Raw genomic sequence first — 24,110 nt, 5'->3', positions numbered from 1 at the left:
AAAAAAATATTATTTGAACCACAGCCACACCTTACGACGATATGTATATATATATATATATATATATATATATATATATATATATATATATATATATATATATATATATATATATATACATACATATATATACATATATATACATATATATATATATATATATATATATATATATTATATATATATATATATATATATATATATATATACATATATATACATATATATACATATATATATATATATATATATATATATATATATATATATATATATATTTATTTATTTATTTATTTGTGTGTGTGCATACATATATAAGCACATATGTATATTAATACATACGTTTATGTGTATACATATTTAAGTATATATTAATACATAAATAAATGTATATATATATATATATATATATATATATATATATATATATATATATATATATATATATATATATATATATATATATATATATATATATATATATATATAGACATAAACATGTACAGGCAGACAGATAGCGAGAGAATGTAGCGATAGATTGAGTGATAGACACTCACGGTTCGGGAAGGTTGGAATATTATGTGCTCCTATAAAACGTTCTCATAGGAGACAGCCCCCCCCTCCCCAGTAGGCTACTTTATAGTAGTGCTAACTGCAGGAGACACCCCCCCCCCCCCCCACACACACACACACTTTATTATGGTGCTAATTATTGCGTCAGTGTGCGATCAACTGAAACAACCAGCATTGTGCTGACGTGACACTTTTAACACTGCTCACCACACAGCAGAAAACAAGTCATTTGTCACGGGTCACAAGTCACGTGACACGTGACACTTGTCAGGTCACGATCAGCTAGAAGAACGGCGATCAGATATCGATAGCCTTGTGATCAGTGGTGAGATCGATTTTTTTTTAAACCAGGTGTAAGATATGTCATTGATTTGGCTTGTCCGTGTGATATGGAGGGGCAAAGGTCACAACGAAATAAAACGCCGGGGTGTTTTTGTTGAATGAGGAGGTCCGGGTGTTGAAGAGCGACGGCTTGAAATTAAAGAATACAAATATAGCCATTAGATATGTCGAGGGGAAAATAATCATTTATTGTGATTGAGATTAGAATGAGCTATCGAACATGGTTATATCGATATTGGGTTGAAATGAAAGAATACAAACCAATCATTAAAGAGTTTGAAAGAAAAAAATATTGATTAGAAAGAGTTATCGAACATGGGTATATCACGATTCATGTTTTATATTTCATTGTTTTATTTTTCGAGTAGGTCGTTTAAAAACATGACCCATGTCTGATGTTTTAGCATGAAGCTCAAACTTAATGTCTTGACTGAAAATCAGATTTTACGCACCATCCAATACTTAATAATTGTAAAATCTTCTTCAGAAAAACAACATTTTGTGGTTTAGAACTATTTAAATGTATCAGGAAGTGGTCATTGGGTGTGGGGATGGAAGTGGGGGGGGGGGGGCGTGAATGTTTCATACACAGGGGTGAACTGGCTGTGTCTAAAAGGCCCCGGAAATTTAACAAAGGGCTCCAATCCTATATTGCTATTTTAAATGTGCATTGGGTAAAATAGTCATGTTTAGATTTTGTTTGACAATGTGTGCCACAATGAAGTTCTATGTAAAAATGCACGATCTACTGGGCCTATGAATTGAATATTGAAATACGATTTGAATTTTCGGCCGAGAAAAAAAAAAAAGACGGTAACTCTCAGATTTAAATTGTGAATTGAAACTGTCACTCCGAAATCAATTGGTTGATAGCGTTAACACAACCCTACCTGTGCTATAAAGTATCTATCAAACCATAGAAAAATGAATTAGTTACATTTGAATTCGAGTACAAAAATCGATTTAAAAACGAAGATATTCTAGAGAATGACGTTATTTAGACATACAGAAGGTGGCCTTACATGGCCCAGTGGATTTTGTTGCAGGGTTCAAAAACTTTTCTATTGTAATTTTTATAGGCAATAAAAAGCATGTTCTAAGTTTTTTTTTTCTAAATAAATCGATCACCAACCTAGAATCCTGCGCCAATATATCCTGACTCAATATATCATAAACATTTGGTTAGCAGTTGCCTTTTTTTAAATGCTCAAGTCAAAACTATTTGTGTACTACCAGTGTTTTATATCTTACGAGCCGACCCGCGGCGTATCACACGCCGCGATTTAGTTTATTTTCTACTTTTAAGTAATTAATAATGTGTGAATTCGACAGTACCAATGCTGTCATTGAAAATATTTGCTTTCAAACACTAAAACCCTCCTCCCCCCCCCCCCCCCCCGTGAAAGCAGCCTCCTCTTAGTTACCCCCCCCCCCTAAGTTAAAATTAGTTTCAAACTAAACCCGGCTCTACGATTTTAAACATTTAGCGTGAACCACAGCTCACCAGACCATGGGTGGGTGGGGGTGGTTGCGATATGCCTAGAGAGGAAGAGAGGGGATTGCTAGGCGCGCTTACAGCTTGGTGTTTTCTAACGTCTCCAAGAAGAAAATTATATATATATACGAGCCGACCCGCGGCATATCATACGCCGCTATTTAGTTGTGTTTTTTTTTCTACTTTTCAGTAATTCATAATTTGTGAATTCGACAGTACCAATGCTGCCACTGAAAATATGTGCTTTAAAACACTACCCCCCCCCCCCCCCCCCGTGAAAGCAGCATCCTCTTAGTTTAAATTATCTGCCCCTAATAGCCGTCGCAAAACCCGGCTCAATGGTTGTAAAATGTAAACATTTAGAGTGAACTACAACTCACCAGGCCATGTAGGGGTGGTGGTGGGGGGTGGGGGGGTGGGGGGGGGGGTAGCGATAGAGAGGAAGAGAGGGGACTGCAAAGGCGCGCTTGCAGCTTGTTTTCTAACGGCTCCCAGAAGAGAATTATATATATAGATATATATAAATATATATATATATATATATATATATATATATATATATATATATATATATATATATATATATATATATATATATATATATATATATATATGTGTGTGTGTGTGTGTGTGTGTGTGTGTGTAAGGGTGGGTAGTTGGAAACGTTATAAAGTATGAAAGTAAGTTCAGATGATTTCAGGTGTAGGGCATGAAGAGAGAATGGGTGGACAGCTTTGTATAACATCCCTTAGATGGGGTGATTTCAGTACTTTATCTTCAGATGGGGTGATTTCAGTACTGTATCTTCAGCTGGGGTGATTTCAGTACTGTATCTTCAGCTGGGGTGATTTCAGTCCTTTATCTTCAGCTGGGGTGATTTCAGTACTTTATCTTCAGATGGGGTGATTTCAGTCCTTTATCTTCAGCTGTGGTGATTTCAGTACTGTATCTTCAGCTGGGGTGATTTCAGTCCTTTATCTTCAGTTGGGGTGATTTCAGTCCTTTATCTTCAGTTGGGGTGATTTCAGTCCTTTATCTTCAGTTGGGGTGATTTCAGTAATTTATCTTCAGTTGGGGTGATTTCAGTAATTTATCTTCAGTTGGGGTGATTTCAGTACTGTATCTTCAGTTGGGGTGATTTCAGTACTGTATCTTCAGCTGGGGTGGTGTCAGTATATTACTCAGTTGGAGTGATGCCAGTACATTTCAGAAAAACTAACGTTTAACATATCCTTTTTCTGACTGTTCCTACTAATTAATTGTATGATTGATATATTCTTGCACTTTTCCATCGCATTTTGAGAATTTGGTTTTCTTCTTTTAAAATTTCCTGTTTTAAGTTATTACATTTGAGCAGGCCTATATAGACTACTGAATTTTTGCATCAGAGTTAGGGACTTTCATGTTATACATAGGCCGAGGCGCCGTCGGACGCGCCTGATTCGATGGTGTCACCCCCCCCCCCCCCCCCAGAGGCGTAGCGACCCTTCCCGGGGACAAACTTTCAAATTTTCGATTTGCACCCCCCCCCCCTCAAACTTTCGATTTGCACGCCACCTCAAGTTTTTCTCTATACATTTTGCTATTTTTTGCCTTGGTGTCACCCCCCTAAATGGTGTCACCCGGTGCGGTCCGCACCCCCGCCCCCCCCCCCCCCCTCTCGCTACGCCTCTGTATATATAAATATAAAGTTGATTTTGCCGTGAGTAACAAAAACTGATCAGTATGCTCAATGTTAACCCGGCTTAATTAATAATTTAGAAAGAAACCGTTTTTTTTTTAATATGCATGGGGGTGGGGGCATGTTAGGCAGAACTGAGACGCCATTGGGAGTGTGATGTCTAACTTTATTTTTTTTAAGTTATGTGATAATGGTGAGGGGGGGGGGGGGATAATAAAAATCGACAAAACACCATGACGTCACTCTTGAACAACATACATACATTTCATATATGTAAAATATGTAAAAGGAGTAGGTTCCTTATTGGTACAATGATCGATTGAAATAGGGCCTAAGTTTTTTTTCATATCATAGGCCTAGATGTATATACTTTTAGCTCTTTAGTATTAAGATTTTTTTTCTAAATATTCGCAAAATATAAATTAAAGAAAATACCATTATCAATAGGCTCTTCTCTAATCATATAAAAATAAACTTCAAGAAAATTACATGACTAAATTAATATAAAAGATAATGTGGGCCTAAAATAGTAGGCAACAATAAAAAAAGAATTTGAAATGTAAAATACATTTCTACCGAGAAAATAATTTAATACATTCTAACTGAAAATTTTAATGCAAAATAAATCAATTTCTGTGTTCTGACCTTTAAACTTTAAGAAATCCCCACACTCTTGAAACTACCTGCCCCGTTTTTCGCGTTCAACTGAATTGAGATTTTATTGATATTGCTGATAAAGGAAGTCTTTATTATCAGACATAGGAACAGAACGTATAGATCTAGTACCGTACACGTAGTTCAAATTTAAAAACCCACATAGTCTTATAGGCTTCGGTAATCTAGGACAGTTTTCCCCCTGCTAAACAAATAGTTAAACATAGATATCATTATATGCAATGGGCCTATATTCTACTAGAAATAAAGATAAACCTTCTGTTATTTAATAATATTAGGCCTATTTTTTGGCCGAATATTAATCAATAATGATATAGAACTATGGGCCAATGATCAATAATCAATAAATTATAAATCTTTAAAAAAACAAGAAGAGAATATTCGGAGACATCCTAGCATATTCTTATCCGTTACAACTTTTGTTGTTATTACATAGATCTACTTAGAAAACAATTTATTTTTTGAATATTTTAGGGCTCTTTTTGGCATTTTCCCGAAATGCATAAATAAATTACACATATTTCGTTTTGCATTCTTAAATATTCCAAATTTTATACTAACTCATTGCACCGGAACCAATCGATGGCTAACACTAGTCTTGTTTACCAATATTCAAGAATCTAACTTTTAAGCATGGATTCTGGTCCTGTCGATGCTTTACGAGTTAGCCAGGTTAGAATGCGCCTTAAATGGGAGTTCATTTTTTTCTACGTTTATACTAAACTCTTAAGACTCAAATAAAGTAAACGCGTTAGTTATGTTTTTTTTTTTTTTTTAAATATACGGATTATACGATCTCGCAAGCAGTAGATCTAGCAGCCTGCAGCAGCAAGTGGCCTTGGGTGTCTAACAAAAACAAGTTAACAACACACTGTACTCAAGTATTGTACTGTGACTGTTCACTGAGACAATAGTTGATAGATTACAATAACCATTTTTTAAACTAGATCTAGGTCTATATCTATTAATATTATTATCATCTATTATCGGGAGGATATTTAGTAATTTACACTGGTGTCCATAATATAATAATATTTATTAATATTGGAGTCTTCTTTAAAAAAGGGGTGTTAGGTTTCTGGTAGTTAACTAAATAATACACACATGACTGGCTATAATGAATGTCAATCAATGCTAACCCTGTCCCTAACCCCAACCCTGGTCCTACCATATGCCTAACCCTAATTTCTAACCATAAAATTAATCGAGATTACAATACTACTAACAACCCAACGCGCCTATTTTATGGAAGTGGAAGAGTCTATTATGGGACACCGGTATCTATAATCATCTCTATTATCTAGATTCTAGATAGTAGCCTACACTTCTTACTGATTTATTAAAGAGAACATAGGTTACACACCAAACTATAAATAAAATACAGTTGTTGTTGTTGGTTAATTGTGATACGCAAAATGCCTGAAATAGATGAAGCTGTAAACGTCAAGAAAAAAATGCGAGACAAAGCTGCGGAATCATGGGTAAATAGCGAGATGATGTGTGCAACATTTTTTTTGTTTCTTGCTTTTGGTGGTTTGTAACTTTTTCACCAGATGTGTGAGAAGAAAAGTTATAAGCTAAACTAAACAAGTTGATCTTGAGTAATCTAGATTTATCGCGAGTGTTTGATGGGTTTTTTTTATCCACTTGAGATTTTATTTAAATTAAAGAAATCATAATATCGTTGCTCCTTAAATCGCTCTCTCACATTTTCTTGTCAGTGGGAGAAAAATTCCGTCTTGGTCGAAAGGTCACTATGAGTTCATAAAAAGAATATTATTTTAGACTTTTTCTTAAAAATCTATGTTTAAAATTCTAGACATTGTCACCAGCTAACCTTTTTTTTTTGTCAGCGCAAGAAAAATCCCGCCAGTTTAGGGGTCTCAGTCATTGCATATAACTTTAACAAAGGTCATAGCCTGAGAAATATCAAAAGACAAACGTGCTTGTAGTCATTGTGAGCATATAATCTTGTCAACTGGAGAAATATTCAGCCACAATGTTAATATAAAGCTAATAATACCTTCTGATCTTTAATAACTTGTATTGTTGTACTTGTAGAAAGCATAGCAGTATAAAAAAGCAATTTTAAAAGTGTGATTTATTTTTTATAGGCCTAAAATAATTTTAACTATAAACATTTTGAAAAATCATCAAAATTGATATTTATAAGATGAAACAATAAATTGTAGGTGGCGGTCACAATCAAAATTTTCTTTGCAACACTACTCTAACTTGGGGGTAAGATGCAAGCCAAATTGTCCTGCGACCGCTGGTTTTCGACCCTGTACACTGAGATTTTTCTCCCGCTGACAAGAAAACATGAGCGGACCAGCATTGGAGAAAGGATGTTAAGATTCTTTAAATTTAAAAAAAAAAATCTAAACTAGATCAAGAAATATTTTTTTGAAAAGAACAACATACAACACTCGCGTTATATATCTACTTGTTTACTTTATAAATTTTTTTCTTGCATATCTGGTGAAAAAACACATCACCAAAAGCATGAAACCAAAAAATAGCTAATTCCGTCTTGCTATTTACCTGTAATTTCGCAAGTATGTATCCCATTTCATTCTCGCAATTTACTTAATTTTGAGGAGTATATAGATTCTGGGACCTCGACTGGATTTATCTTACATTTGCTTTGTAAATAGCCTACTCACAATCATGTTGGAAAAATACACATGATTTCTCTATTTAACTTGATAATTTTCACCATAAAGAAAAAATTTGTGACCCGACTTTCAAAATTGTCAAGTGATGTTAAGGGATCCAAACCCTGGAGTTTGGGTTACAAATCATTGGCTGTAGGGCCTGCCAGCTATGCTTCCCATGTCATTATCATTAGCACTTAGTTTAGTATTTTAGCTTTAGTGATATTTTTAAAATAGTAATAATATACATGTCTCACACAACTAACATTATATTAAATTCTAGTTTGCTTTGATCGTTGTTTGGATTGTCAAGATAATGGTTTTATTTTATTTTTTCTCACATGACTTATGTCCTGAACAGCTGGATGCATCAGAACTAGACCAAGAGCTGGTACAACTAACAAAGACACAGCTTTCACAGCTCTTTAAATATCACAAGGTGCGTTTCAAGTTGAACATGTATTTATTAAGTATCATAAGGATTTTGTATCTGCTTATAGTTAACTGAAACATTTATTGTGTATCACTATTTATAAAGTAAAAGAATGTAATGTAATTTTTTTTCAAACTTTAAATTGGGATGCTTTATTTTGAAAGTGGTTATGTAGTTTTTACAAGCAACACTGGTATAAGTATAACAAATGTATTTTTCTCTACAGGTCAACTTTTTAGCACGGTTTGAGCCAGAAATACAAGCAGCCATCAAATTTCTCTTGTGGAAAGTAAGCAAATTTAGCCTACACCTTAAGCACTTTAACATCGGGTTATTACCAATTTACCTATATAATTTTTTTTTTAAAACTCCTTCAAAACAATTTTTAAATGTTTGTTGATACTTATTTTAACATAAAATAGGGAAATAAAATGAATACGCAGGTAATTGGAAAAAAATGTTCAAAACCTCATGAGTCTCCCTTTAATAAGTTGTTTTTCTCTTCCCACCTCTACTCTCCACCAGAAAAGTTGTAAACATGAACTCAGTGTTATGAATCTGTCAGTTTTGTTGTGTTTCTATTATGAATGCAGTGAGTGCGTTTGTATGTTGAAGTAACTTGTTTTGTGATGGATGTAAAGCTTTCTGGCTGCACTAATGCAGTAACAGCAATTATCTAAGATATAATAAAGCATTATAAAGCTATGTGGTATTAATGTTCTACTGGCTGTCTAGCTGTATTTACTTACCTTTTTGGTGGTGTTACCCATGTTATGGCTGTAGCTTCCTGGATCAGTGGCTCTGCTATGGCTGTAGCTTCCTGCATCAGTGGCTCGGCTATGGCTGTAGCTTACTGGATCAGTGGCTCGGCTATGGCTGTAGCTTACTGGATCAGTGGCTCGGCTATGGCTGTAGCTGCTCACGTCAACTTTGTTGGCTGTGTCATCATGGTCATAGCTGTGGTAACTAGGACCAATTTCTTTGACTTTTTCATCTTGTTCATAGGTATAGCTGTCAATATTTCTGGTGTCCTCTTGGTCGTAGCTGTTGCTGAGGTCGACTTTTGTGGTGTGGCCATAGCTGTAACGGCCGTTTATTTTTTTGTTGGTGTCATCCTGGGGATAGCCGTGGTTGTCAACATCAATTTTTTTTATTTTCTCATCTTGTCTGTAGCTGTTGATATCATGTGTGGTGGGGTCGGCTTGGAGATAACTGTAGCTGCCGACATCAACCTCTGCCACTGATGGTCGGGGTGTGGGTGGAGGGGTTCTAACGGCAGCTGCATGGTGACGCTTGAATGAATACACCACAGACGAGAACTTGGGCATTTTAGATTTGAATTGACTCAAGCTTGTCACCCTGCTTGAGTCTGGCCGAGGGGTGCACAGGTCGCTGATAACTGAGCCAGTGTCGTCATGGTAACCAGACAAGAGCTCATCCGTCTCGCCAAATGATCGTCTTGTCAGATGTTCGTACTTGTCAAAACTGTTGGCTGAGTAGCCGGGGTGTTGGTAGCTGTACGGCCCCAACGTTTGATACGTGGGTTGTTTTTGGTACGTCTCCTCTTCATCCTCCCCACAATGCTCGCTGACGCTGCTGATGTTCTCATCGTCATCAGCGCTGCCGTACAGGTGGCGCTGGTCACTGTCCACCACACTGGACTCTGGTAACATGTCGTAAGAATCTCCATACACGTCCTCCACAATGTCCGTCACTGCCTGGATGTCATCCACGTTTTCCATCCGGAATCTTCGAGAAGCCGTGGATAAGTTTCTGTCATTGTGGCTCGAGTCGCCACCATTTTCAGGGACTTCTTCAATGTTCTCATAATATGGAGGCTCTATCCTCACTTTTTTTGTGGCTCTTGTTGCTCCTGTATGTAGCGGACTCTGAACCTCTTGGCTGTACAGTGGCTCGTACATGTCTTTTTCAGAATAAGTTTCTGCGGCAGACAACTGATGAAAGTCTTCCCCTGTGTAAGTAAGTGTCTGATTGGTCTCTTTCTCATCTTGACTCTTGTGGGAGGTAACTTCACTGGTTTCAGACTTGACGTCATCTGTATCTTTGTCAAGGTCTATCCCACCAGCTAACTTCTCTTTTCTTCCAGTGTCTTCCTCATCTTCTTCTACATTTCTGACATCAGTTCTTTCCTCTGGTGTTGCCTCTTTATTCTCTTTATCTTCCTCTAACCCCTCCTCTCTAAATCCCTCCTGAGGTTTATTCTCTGGCTGCTGTTGTCCACTTTCATCAAAGTGTTTTTCTACCTCGACTTTATTAGCTGTGTCCTGGCCCCCATAGCCTGCTGATGTTCGTGTATCTGGCGACTTCATGCGCCGTAGTGGCATACTAGTGGAGAGAGGAGGGGATGCTGCTACTATGATTGGCCTCTCAGCCTCCAGCAACTCTGGGCTGATCAGCCTGATGTGGCCATGTTTAGTTGCCGGGGCTACCCTGGAAGGTTCATCAGATGTGACTTTGATTCTGGCCGCAGCTTCCACCTTGAGGGAAATGCCTTCAGCCTTGAAGCTGTCTATGCTGTCGTCACTGATGTGTCCGTCGCTTGGCGTGCGTGTCCGTTGGTCGTTGTCGTCATCGCTCTCCGTGTGTTTGACGTCAGGATCTTTCTCTTGGCTGTCTGCATGTTTACCTGTCTGATCAGCTAGTAAAGATGGATCTAGGACTTTTTTCGGCGAGTCTGGTGGGCTTTTTTGTTGGGCCTCAATGACGTTCTCATCAAGAACTTGGGGATCTCCATGCTCTAGGATTCGTTGATCTGATGGAGTACTTGACCTGCTGCCTGTGTCATCCTTGACCTCCACCTGGCTGGAGATGGACACCTGCTTTTGTAGGTCACTGTCCACCTGGTTGTGTAGGTCACTGTCCACCTGGTTTTGTAGGTCACTGTCCACATCCTCCTCCACCACTGGAGGAGTGGGACTTCTCACATCCGGCCTGCTGGCTGCCCAGTGTAGTGCGGACACTGGAGCCTCGGCGTCTGCTGAGATGTCCTCTTCCACCACTGGAGCCTCAGTGTCTGCTGGGATGTCCTCTTCCACCACTGGAGCCTCGGTGTCTGCAGGGATGTCCTCTTCCACTTCAGAGGACGTTTGTGCCTTTTCCTCGGCATCGCCCCTGTAGTCTTCGTTATCGAGTGACGACATGTGCGTCTGCCTTTCTGTGTCGTCTGATCCTTGATCGCTGTCCAGAGAAGTCTGTCCCCAAGTCTGCCTTCTGACGTCTGCTGTTAACGTCTGTCTCACGTCATTCTCGATTGTTGTCCCCTCTTGTTGGGCCGTGTCGTCCAGTGGCTGAGGTGGGATCTGCTCCACAGTGTCGGCAGGCAGGGAACTGACCAGCTGTTGGTTCTCGTCTGATGTTTGGGCTGGGGGGTCAGTTGTATTGGCTGGGGGGTCAGTTGTATTGGTTGGGTGATCTGATGTTTGGCGTGTGGGGTCAGTTGTGTGGGGTTGGGGGTCAGTTGTATTGGCTTGGGGGTCAGTTGTATTGGCTGGGGGGTCATTTGTTTGGGGTGGGAGGTCAGTTGTGTGGGGTTGGGGGTCTTCTTTGATTTCCAGCGAGTCTGTTACATCAGTGGCGCTGCTGTCTTCCTCTAGTTGAACGTCAGCTTGGCTAGCGTCTGTTGTCAGATATGATAAGCGTAATCATTCATACGGCTTGGTTAGCAATACATGACATACAAAATTTAATGACCGTGTGAGTGTGTGTTATATGTGCAAAATTAATATATGTCTGTATAAAGGATGGGTCGATTTCCCCCAGTATGTCTACCGCCCCCCTAGTGTGTCTACCACTAACAACAGTAGGATAGATAGGTTACCACCAGTGACATTCATGATGTTTAGTGGTCGAAAAGGAGAAGTAGCTGATTAAAAACACATTTGGGGAATTCCCTTTAGACAGAACTGTCACAGTGGCTACCGTCACTACTAAGAAAAGACAGAACTATCCGTTAACTAAAGCCACCATCACATCTACGACAGAACTACCCATTGACTAAAGCTACCGTCCCATCTACGACAGAACTACCCATTGACTAAAGCTACCGTCCCATCTAGTTACCTGTACCCTGCGTCACCCGATGGTGGAAAGACACATCGTCTACGGCGCTGCCTTCTTCGTCCAGGTCATCACTGGCCGGACTAGCTCGACCTGGTCCAGTCGTAGGGTCAACACTCATGGCTTTCTTCTGCTATTGTCTGAAACAGGTCATTCAGATTTATCAAGGCTGCATCATTATACTTTCAAAGTATGGCTTGGATTCATTTATCTTTGATAAATGAGAGTTGTTTGTAGTATAACTTACTGCCACCATTGATCAGATGAAGTAGAGATCATATTTGTCTCTGACCACAGCAAATGAATGTGGGACGGCGTGCCCTAACGATAGAGCGCTCGGCTGCTAACCAGTAAGTCTCGAGTTTGAATCCGGGTTCAAGTCTGTAGACGTAGAACGTCCCTGAGTCTACCCAGCTCTAATGTGTACCTAGCTCAAGTTATGGAAATTAAACGCGGCTGATCACACTATACCTTCATATACCGAGATCACATGGAAACTTTACTTATTACTTTTACAACATATGAATGTTTCCTTTCACTGGATGTGAACTTTACTTATTACTTTTACAACATGAATGTTTACTTTCACTGGATGTGAACTTTACTTATTACTTTTACAACATGAATGTTTACTTTCACTGGATGTGAACTTTACTTATTACTTTTACAACATGAATGTTTACTTCACTGGATGTGAACTTTACTTATTACTTTTACAACATGAATGTTTACTTTCACTGGATGTGAAATTTACTTATTACTTTTACAACATGAATGTTTTCTATCATTGAACTCTAGCCATACTGTTGGCTTATACTAGCACCAAGTCTAGGCCAACTTAAACAGATTCTAGATGGCTGGAGGCACCGGACTGTCAGAACTGACTTGACTGTTAGCTTTAGTCGCCAGTTTCGTTTAGACTGATCTGCAGTGTTTCTTTCATACTTTTTTCTCCAGGGGGGGGGGCACTTGAAATTTTCGGGGGGGGGGGGGGGGGGGGCGGTAGACTTTCTTCGGGGAAGTATATATTTTCTATATAAATTATATAAATTTCATTTCGTTCGGGGGGGGGGGGGGGGCGAAGAGATGCCTGGAAGAAACTCTGCTCATCTGTCACATTAGGGTAGAGGGTGGTCTTTGTTGGAAAAACGTTTGCGTGTTAGAAAAAACAACCGGAAATCTCGTTACACCCAAAAGAAATAAAAAAACAAACACAAATGTGGTCTGACACACACCCTCACTACAATAAAGATGATGGATATTATAATTTGACAAGAAAACAACAATACATCATCTTTAGACTCAGAACAGGCCATAACAGACTAAATCAACACATGCATAAAAAACTAAAAATTGGGTGTGGCGAAATAAGCCCTTGTGGCAAGGCCCCGGAAAATACGGAGCACGTCCTTCAGGAATGTTCTTTGTATAGCCAGGCGCGAGTCAGACACTGGCCCCTGCTCACCCCACTCAGGGAAAAATTATATGGGGCACCTGCTGATCTGGAGACCACAGTCCGGTTTATTCACGAAGTTGGACTTGTTGTCTAAATCCTCCACCATATTCTCAATTTAAAACGAAGAAGAAGTTTGCGTGTTGCATCACGCGATGACTGGTTGTGCGGCACGATTGCAATCCCAAAAATTTCGAGTTCGATTCCCGTTTAGCGGCATCTTCCTCGACAGCTACTGCTCTAGGTATGGTGACCACACCCTTCTACGCTATTAAGTGTTAGTCCGGCTATTTATTTTAGGCCACTTTCTATTTTATCATTCATTTGTCTAGTTTGTGTTTGTCCGGTTTCTATTTATTCCTATATTGGTTCGTATTTGTCCAGTTTCTATTTATTCCTATATTGGTTCATGTTTGTCCGGTTTCTATTTATTCCTATATTGGTTCATGTTTGTCCGGTTTCTATTTATTCCTATATTGGTTCGTCTTTGTCCAGTTTTTATTTATTCCTATATTGGTTCATGTTTGCCCAGTTTCTATTTATTCCTATATTGGTTCGTATTTGCCCGGTTTCTATTTATTCCTATATTGGTTCGTATTTGTCCAGTTTCTATTTATTCCTATATTGGTTCATGTTTGTCCAGTTTCTATTTATTCCTATATTGGTTCATGTTTGCCCGGTTTCTATTTATTCCTATATTGGTTCGTATTTGTCCAGTTTCTATTTATTCCTATATTGGTTCGTATTTGTCCTGTTTCTATTTATTCCTATATTGGTTCGTATTTGTCCAGTTTCTATTTATTCCTATATTGGTTCGTCTTTGTCCGGCCTGCTACGGATCCCATCCCACTTGACAGCACAAGCTAATGTAGCAACTACGCATGATAAACTATGGTTGCCAAGCATTTTTCTATAGTGATACAATATTGACTCTAAACCCACAAGATCGATGCTGTGTGTTTTAGCTAGCGCTAGTTCTCGCCCCTGTTTTCACTCCAGGTTTACCGCCCCTTGTTTCTCCATCCCCCACTCGACCAACGTCACCTGAGACACGAAAATGTTCTTAATCCCTGCGCCTTTATATTGGTTTCTTTCAAACATACTCCCCGTAAACACCGTTTAGCCAGCACGCAACCAACTTTGCTCACACATGCAAATAAATTTATTCTGTATGTTGGCATTACGGGTCCGCGCTCATAAGGCCGGTGAACGTTTTTTTTTTTTCACAGTTTGTTGGTAAAAGAGAAGCCTTTGTTGGCAGCAGTTTTCTGGTGTTTGGTCCCATTGTCTAACGCTGTCTTGGTAATTCGATTGATCTGAATATGTTTAGCCCTGTCATGATGTGAACGTTCTGGAACTTGCCATGTAGAGCTGGCGTCCAGTTTAAAGGATTAGTGATCTGGTCAGTGGCGGCACCACGTGATCTGGTCAGTGGTGGCACCACGTGATCTGGTCAGTGGCGTGGCGTCACCATCTAACTTGTAAGCTCCCCCCCCCCTCCCTCCCAAAAAGGTATTGCAGTGATTGACAGCAATCGATACAATTTCGCTCGATGTGAGCGGATCGAACCCCTACTCTGGCTAATAGAAAATCAAAGGCATGTGATCTATTTATAGCCGACCACGCACTGCTGTGACATTTGTACAAGATGCAGAGTCTGATTTACTTTTTTTATAGAAAACTCACTAGAGTATTTTAACGGAAGCTGGCTTTGATTTCTTTCTTATTTTTCAAAAATAAATTCGTTAAGTTTATAGCAACCATCACTATCAAGATAATGTAATGGCCTTTTTATTTTCATACATAATGTGTGTGGATATTATAAATATATAACTTTGTATATATATATATATATATATATATATATATATATATATATATATATATATATATATATATATAATTTATATATATATATATATACAAAGTTATATATTTATATATATATATATATATATATATATACAAAGTTATATATTTATATATTTATATATATATATACAAAGTTTTATATATATATATATATATATATATATATATATATATATATAAAATGTCATTTAAAATGTTGCTTTAAGATCAGAAGTCCCATAGTACATAATAATATAACTATTAATGTACGACCATACATGAATGCTTTTATTGTGCTCCTTGACATACTTATTTACATACAAGCCGGTAACTGAAGTATTTGTCTGATCTTTCTTTTAAATTGTATGGGACATATTACATGATGAACCCTGTATGTAACGGAGTACAAGACTAGCTTTAAAAAGTACGTGTTACTGACATGACTATGAATATATGTTACAGTGGGGTGTAAGGCAGCTAACAACTAACACATATGCAACATATCGTGTGTAGTTGCATAAATTGTTAAGTGTATGTGATATGTTAGAGTATGTGAATAATGAAGCAACCTGTATGTGACATATTGTGTTATACACGACTGGTGCGTTGTATGGGTGTTGGAATACACGAACATCTATAATATTTGTGACATATTGTCTTGGGGTAGAATTATGTTGGAATGCACGAACATCTATACTATACGTGACATTGTCTTGGGGTAGAATTATGTTGGAATGCACGAACATCTATACTATACGTGACATATTGTCTTGGGGTAGAATTATGTTGGAATACATGAACATCTATAATATATGTGACATATTGTCTTGGGGTAGAATTATGTTCGAATACATGAACATCTATACTATACGTGACATATTGTCTTGGGGTAGAATTATGTTAGAATACATGAACATCTATACTATACGTGACATATTGTCTTGGGGTAGAATTATGTTAGAATACATGAACATCTATACTATACGTGACATATTGTCTTGGGGTAGAATTATGTAAGAATACATGAACATCTATGCTATACGTGACATATTGTCTTGGGGTAGAATTATGTCAGAATACATGAACATCTATAATATACGTGACATATTGTCTTGGGGTAGAATTATGTCAGAATACATGAACATCTATAATATACGTGACATATTGTCTTGGGGTAGAATTATGTCAGAATACATGAACATCTATAATATATGTGACATATTGTCTTGGGGTAGAATTATGTTAGAATACATGAACATCTATACTATACGTGACATATTGTTTTGGGGTAGAATTATGTAAGAATACATGAACATCTATACTATACGTGACATATTGTTTTGGGGTAGAATTATGTTAGAATACATGAACATCTATACTATACGTGACATTGTCTTGGGGTAGAATTGTGTTGGAATACAAGAACATCTATACTATACGTGACATATTGTCTTGGGGTAGAATTATGTTGGAATACACGAACATCTAAATATATGTGACATATTGTCTTGGGGTAGAATTATGTTGGAATACACGAACATCTAAATATATGTGACATATTGTCTTGGATATTGTCTTGGGGTAGAATTATGTTGGAATACACGAACATCTAAATATATGTGACATATTGTCTTGGGGTAGAATGATGTTAATTATATGTGCCCTACTGTGTTGTAATGGAAGCTCACATAAAGGTGTTTTACACGACTTAAAAAGAGGAATTGTCGTAACATGTCTGGCTGTGAGGTATTCGAACTCGCGTCCCTGGGTCCTAGTCTTTGCTAGACTCCCTCACTACCAGTGTGTGTGTGTGTGTTAAGTCTGCCCACGTGATCCGTGTGGCTTATTGCGTGTGTGTGTGTGTGTGCGTGTGACGTTATGGCAGAAGAAACAGTGACTTACCCGTGACAGCACATGTATCAGATGGCGTGTTGTTGTCCACTGGTCTCGCTCCTAGTCCCTTTAACGCTACTGGCTTCAGAGATCGATCAATCGTCGGCTTCAATCATGTATCGATTCATCGATATCACCTCCAGAGAAATGTTTACACGGTTTTAAAATTTCACCATCTAGCCTCGTGTTGTTTCAGTAGGTTTGTGTGAGAAATGATTGAGTTCTTGTGCCTTGTGTTCGTTGTTTCAGACTGTCTCCATTTTGTGCCCGTGTTGTTGTTTGCGTTGTGCTGCTTATGTCCCCTACACCGGCAGGAACCATAACTCAAGGATCGGAAAATTCGCAGTGCTCTCCCATGTTTGCCGATCGATGAGACGTGTTCAATAATAGTTTTTTGATAGTCTTATCGCGAGACTCGAGTCTAAACTTTACCTATTTCAGTTAAAGGAAAGACTAAACTGCTTATTTGTGTGTTTAATTGGGCAGCTAAATGTTCCAGGGCAAAGTTTGCCGTCCAGACGGTTGGGTTGGTGAAGCTGTTAAGTGGATAATCGCAGTTTTGTGATGGTTTTTTTGGGGGGGATCAGAGGTTGGCATGGCGACCACTGTCTACAATTCTAATGACTTAGGGCCCACACTTCTAATGACTTAGGGCTCACAGTTCTAATGACTTAGGGCCCACAATTCTAATGACTTAATGGTCCACAATTCTAATGACTTAGCGCCCACAATTCTAATGACTTAGGGCCCACAATTCTAATGAGTTAGGGCCCACAATTCTAATGACTTAGCGCCCACAATACTAATGACTTAGGGCCTACAATTCTAATGACTTAGGGCCCCTAATTCTCATGACTTAGGGCCTGCAATTCTAATGACTTAGGGTCCACAATTCTAATGACTTAGGGCCTGCAATTCTAATGACTTAGTGCCTACAAATCTAAGGAATTAGAGCCCACAATTCTAATGACGAATGACCCATACTCCTATGAAGAATGATAAATGATTTAAATGTCCTGTGGCTAAGACGCATTAGCCGCTATCAAGAACATCACCCCAATATCTCCCCGTCCCCCGAGGATTCTTCCTGTTCAACCAACCCTTCTACTTTAAATGACCCCCACTGTCAGGGACGTGAGGGGTGTACGTCCTACCCACACCCTCTGTTGGCCACAGCCCAGATAGCCACGTCCACCATTGAGACTGGCGTGTGATAACTTCGATCATTCCTCGGGTCAAATGTCAGTGTGGATTGTGTCATGAGATATAATGTCCACTGTCGACAACACAGCTTTTCTTATCTCCGTGTGACATTGTTGTGATTGTGGCACCAGTCAGGTGTGAAATAAAAAGATAATGGCGGTCAGGCCCCGCCCCTCCGCCACCAGTGTAGGAGGGGTCCTGTGTTGTTTTCTGGCAAAGAACTCAGTAGGCCGCCTATTCACGCTGGTTGTAGAACTTTTTATCATATTAAAGGGAAAGAACTGGTGAAATGTTTAATTATTTGAGTTTCATTTAACAATAATCAAGTTGAAAAATCTCATGCAACAACCTGTGTTAATGTTTAATAATGAAAAACTCGCTTGCGTTTGTTGTCTTTATTTATTTTTTTTTTATGATTTTATTTTTTAGGCCCCAGGCCATGTGCCACCATGTGGTTGTACAGTTTTAGCAACCTTATACGCCTCTTTCACACCACTTCGATGTCCCAAGTGGCAAATTTATTGTGCCTTTAACCCTTTTACACCCGAATATTGCTGTACAGAGCCATTAAACCACCGTCTTAAAACTATCCCAATGTGTACCATTTATGGGCCGTATGGGGTTAGTTTTATCTTATGTCTTGCTCAGTTTTAGACCAGAGGATTGTAGGCGAATACTCGGCTGTCCTTCGTGAGATGTTTTGTTCATATGTAACCACATATGACCCACATGTTGACCCATAAACCAGACCCTACCCCCATAAGCCACCACATATACTTTTCACACCCCATGTAAACCACCATATTCCCATGATCGACCGCTACCAGTAGAATATAACGTCTCTGGATTACCCCCCTTTCCTTATTGTTTACCTGGGTTATCAGTACGGTGCACGTTCAAGATATCGCCCATAGACTTGCCTACACAAAACACACTGAAATGTCATACATAAGCATACATCACATGTGTTACACCCTCTGACATACATATGTCATATACACTCACATGTCCACATACGGCGCACAGACTGAGTGGTCGGTACAAGGGTCCACCGACTGACCTAGTGGTCCGTACAAACGTCACCAAGGATCTACTCTCCACCCACCCCCACAACCCCTCACCTTGTGATGTTTCTTGCCCTCAGCGACTAACTAGTCCTTCGGGCCGATCTATGAAAGACTATCATACACACTTTGGCAGCATTAGCATTTTAAAAGGAAGACACACATGGGGGATCTAAGTCTTGCTTGCCCTTACTAGTTAGATACATTTTTATTTTAATACATGTGTTGGGGAAGGGGGTGTTCATACGCTGTAATTATCAATGAGAATTTTTTTTTTTAAATTATGGCGAACAAAGTAAAAATAAAAAACAGAATCTTAAGATTTCAGGAGCTTTAGCAATGAAATTATCTTACGTGTATTAGAGTTGTGATTACATATTGGTCTTGTTCTAAAACAGTTGAACTAGACATTCGCTCACAACAACAAATTCAGTCAAACATGCCGCGACATTATTTTTTAGGCTGTAGCTCAATGTGTTGCTCAACTCTGGTGAACACGTCTAGACACATACGTCATTCAGCGGGTTTTACTGGGCGAAGGGAAGTAATTCAGTTTAAAGTGTTTTATTGCCAGAGTTACCTATAATCTCCAGACCAAATCTTGTGTGTACCGGGAACGTCTGCCTGCCTTTTATTACCGCGACACAAGATCCTTGTGTGTCTCACATAGTTGGGGGGGGGGGGGGGGTTGAAAACAGTTCTGGAGTGTAGCCAGGCTAATTCCAAGAAATTTTACACCAAAAAATCGATATCGATTAGCTGATCAATGCCAAAACGGATGTGTGGGGTTGTGTGCGCGTTAGTGTGAATGGTAGAGTTGTGTGGTCTTAGTGGCGCCTTTCGTTTATGTTGTAGGTAGCGTAGTGACAATAAAGAGCTTTATCTGGCCAGGAAAAAGACACTAAACATGTATTGTTTGCCTTCAATAAATACATATAGAGACTTTATGGCAGCTGAAGTAGAGTTCATCTCTTTCTATGGCTACAGTAGTATAGGAATAGTGTGGTCAGCACAGTGTCAATGCTGCCTTTCTAAATGCAGGTCCCCTACCATAGCTGTCCTCATATATTGTTAGCTTGCCCTTTATGATGGTGTCTGAAAAAGTTTACCTCTAACCATTTGTTTACAGTTTGCCCTCTATGACAGTGACTTAAAAAGTTTACCTCTAACCATTTGTTTACAGTTTGCACTCTATGACAGTGGCTTTAAAAGTTTATCTCTAACCCTTTGTTTACAGTTTGCCCTGTATGACAGTGGCGCCACTGTTGGCCAACAGATCCTGGGCATCTACTACAGACAACCAAGGAAAGTTAATCCTGGTGCTGGCATCACTGGCAGGGAGAAAATCTTGTATGCCTTTCTTGTGATTATCTGCCCTTGGCTGAAGGAGCGGATAGCAACACTGTTGTCTTACTGTGGCCTAGGGCATTTGGAGTCTGAGGTTTGTTAGTTGAAGCTGCCATCCTACGAGTGGCATTAAAACTCTTAGTAATGTTTCTTCCAGAGGTTTTTCTCCAGGGGGGGGGGGGGGGGGGGCACTTGAAATTTTCGAGGGGGGAGGGCGGACGCAGTTAAAAGTATATATTTTCTATAGAAATTCCATTTCGTGTGGGGGGGGGGGGGGGGGGGGGGTAGACTTTCTTTGAAAAGATACCTGGAAGAAACTCTTAGATTGTTGGTTTTTATGTCATGTCACTTTTTTTCTGCCCCAGTTCACAATATAACACAATTTTTGTAACACATATACACACTGACTACCACATGTACACATGTTGTAGTCCCATCTAACTGCCACATGTACACATTTACCTGTACACATGTAGTAGTCCCATCTAACTGCCACATGTACACATTGACCTGTACACATGTACACATGTAGTAGTCCCACGCTGTATATACCTGTCTGTCTGCCGCAGGTCAACTGGTGGCTGCATCACGTGGAGACGGTGGTCAAGGTGTCCACTCTGATCAACCTCCTGGTCTTTGTCAAGAGGGGAGTCTACCTGACTCTGGTGGAGAGGGTGTTAGGGCTGAGGGCACAGTTCCCACACAGGCAGGGGCAGAGACAGGTGAGATAGGGCACAGGGGCAGACAGGTGAGATAGGATACAGGGGGCAGACTGGTGAGGTAGGGCACAGGGGGCAGACTGGTGAGGTAGGGCACAGGGGCAAACAGATGGGCAGGGGCAGAGGGTGAGATAGGGACAGAGGCATGTTAGATAGGGCTGGGTGCATGATTGTAGTGGTAAAGGTTGGTAAATTTATTGACAGCTCAGTATAGAACACAGTCTAGAAATGGTCTGTTTCATGTAGTTATTTTTTGTGTAGTTAACTTGACACTTGAGCTGAATGTCTATTCTCCCCTGGTGGTGTCCATAGTTCTGGACTACCACACCCTCCCCATAAACCCATTATGTCTCTTGTGTTTTCAGGTGGGGTATGAGTACATGACCAGAGAACTTCTGTGGCATGGCTTCTCTGTAAGTAAATCCCATTTGCTTTTCTGTAAGTAAATCCCATTTGTTTTTTATTGTCTTATCATTATTACTTTTGATAATATCAACAAACATCAATAAAAAACTTAGGTGTAATATTGAGCCAATAAAATTCTATGTAAGTGTTGACTTGAAGAGGATGCACCTAGTTAAAAACATGTTGACTTGAAATCTTTTTCTTACTGTTGTTTCAACTAAAAGTTATGTCTTTTTCTCTCAGGAGTTTCTCTTTTTCCTCCTACCCCTGATCAACTTTCAAAGAATCAAGAACACGGTAACTCGATGGGTCGGGGTTCAAAGGTCAAACTCTCAAGGTCATGTGAGGCACCGCACCAATGCAGATCTATTGTCCTGCGCTGTTTGTGACCAGAGCCCTGTCATGCCAAGAGAGATTGGCTGCCGCCATGTCTTCTGCTATTATTGTGTTGCTGTAAGTTTGGTCGTACTTGTGTAAACTTGTAAACAGAAAAACAGATGGGGGGGGGGGGGGGGGGGGTTTAAAGCAAGAGATTGTGAGAAATGATCAATAAACCTGATATACACATTTTTATAACATCTCTGAGCAGATCCCCTTAAGCACCTGTGTGAGATTTCAGTGTAAATGACCTCTTTAATGACTGTAATAGCTGTCAAATTTTAAGAGTACTTAAACAATAGCAGTGAGAATTATTTTAACAATCTTGTTTGGATTGAAATGATGCATATTGTAACAAGAATTTTTGTTTCCTCTTGAAAGGCCAACTTTTCAGCAGATCCTAACTACACCTGTCCACAATGTGGCCACCCTGTGGTCAGCCAGACCAACATTCAGGCGGTCAAACACCACATCAACCCATGACAGTCAAGCTCAACAGTACGCAACTGAACCAGGTCACTATGTGGCTAGAGACTGACCACACCATGTCGTTACACTGATTTGATGAGACTGATAGAGCCACATGTTTTGTGTTATGGCTAGCAAAGACTGGCTTATAACTAGCAGTACCAAAAATGTGCATGGTCTGAACACAGGGATCCAGTGAAACAGGGATCCAGTGAAGCTAACCAATAAGCCACCATGATGAGACAAGGAACATTGCCCTGTTCAGCACTATGATGTACCCAGCAAACTTTGTTGAATATAATTTTTTTGTTCATTGCACGAAGTCTTTCAAGCCTAGCCTTCTCATGCATGAAGTTGTTTGCACTAGGTCGTCTACAAGGACTAAAATTGTTTCAAAGATTTAAGTCTTTCAAGCCTAGCCTTCTCTGCATGAAGTTGTTTGCATTAGGCCATCTACAAGGACTAAAATTGTTTCAAAGATTTTTGTTTAATGTCAAATCCTAGTTTAATTGTACAGTGTGATGCAGTATTAATTGTTTTTATGTCCAGTTCATTGTAACACGTTTTATGTATTTAGCACAAAAAAAGTAAATAAAGTAGTTTTATTAATGAACTTATTCATGATAGAGATACATTGGTATTAATAAGTAATTTGGGTTTAAGAAAGCTCTTATGTAGTCTACAAAAATTTGTAAGACATCGTGGAAAAAAATCTTAATCAAAATTATTCCTTAACTGACTAGTTAATCTGGCAATAATTGAGGAATTCAATTGAAAGACCTACAGTATAGACTAATCATCTTAGAACTACCATATCACTATAGTTGGAAAACTTACCTGTTAAAAGATTTGTTTAACAAAAATCACCTAAATACTATAATCAAATAATAGGTGTCTCAAGGGGGATAACACATTTTTAAGAAAAATTGAACTTTGTAGTTTGTGCATATGGACTCCTCACTTATTGTTAACTTTATTGTGAGGCTCTTTTAAGTTTTGTTTCTCTATCATACGTTTTTTAGTTACCCCTTAAACTTTCAAGGTCCACTTTACATAGAAGATTGATTTACTTCAATGGTAGTAATTTTTCATCTTAACCCTTGAAATTATGGGATATTTGTGTAAAGATTGTCCAGTCATGCAGTCAAATCCATTCCAAAATATTTGCAGTAATTCTGTATAAATACAGGATTTTTTTTCTTCTGGTTTTCTTGTTAACAAACTGTTCACTTTTGATACACGGTTATTTCTATGTAAAATGTTAATAATGTAAATATTTTTGTGTAAAGCTTTTTTTAAGACTTACATACAGTAGGATTGTTAAAAATTAATTTTTGAATGAAGAATGAGCCATAGAATCATATTTTATATGAACATAAATTAAATACTGATTAAA

The 24,110-nt window shown here is 38.9% G+C and overlaps 2 protein-coding genes across 2 annotated transcripts in view; one reads left to right on the top strand and one right to left on the bottom strand.

Annotated features, from left to right (window-relative positions):
• LOC131932607 (rootletin) overlaps positions 1-8,651 on the bottom strand; it is a 73,376-nt gene extending 64,725 nt beyond the window's left edge. Inside the window, exon 1 of the mRNA XM_059289543.1 lies at positions 8,606-8,651. Within this exon, the coding sequence (XP_059145526.1) occupies positions 8,606-8,626 (21 nt within the window). The 5' untranslated portion in view covers positions 8,627-8,651. The remainder of the gene's footprint in view (positions 1-8,605) is intronic.
• Positions 5,342-22,908, top strand: LOC131932608 (peroxisome biogenesis factor 2). Its single transcript, XM_059289547.1, has 8 exons — positions 5,342-5,438; positions 7,785-7,862; positions 8,083-8,145; positions 20,635-20,838; positions 21,314-21,466; positions 21,829-21,876; positions 22,112-22,321; positions 22,628-22,908. The coding sequence occupies exons 1-8, from the start codon at positions 5,400-5,402 to the stop codon at positions 22,727-22,729; spliced, it is 897 nt and encodes a 298-aa protein (XP_059145530.1). The 5' UTR covers positions 5,342-5,399; the 3' UTR covers positions 22,730-22,908.
• The last annotated feature ends 1,202 nt before the right edge of the window (positions 22,909-24,110 follow it).

The sequence above is a fragment of the Physella acuta genome, unplaced genomic scaffold, assembly GCF_028476545.2.
Source record: "Physella acuta isolate Inbredline_101_S28 unplaced genomic scaffold, ASM2847654v3 ptg002230l, whole genome shotgun sequence".
Taxonomy (NCBI): domain Eukaryota; kingdom Metazoa; phylum Mollusca; class Gastropoda; family Physidae; genus Physella; species Physella acuta.
Note: the sequence above shows the minus strand (reverse complement) of the source record. Positions and strands in the feature narration are given on the sequence as shown.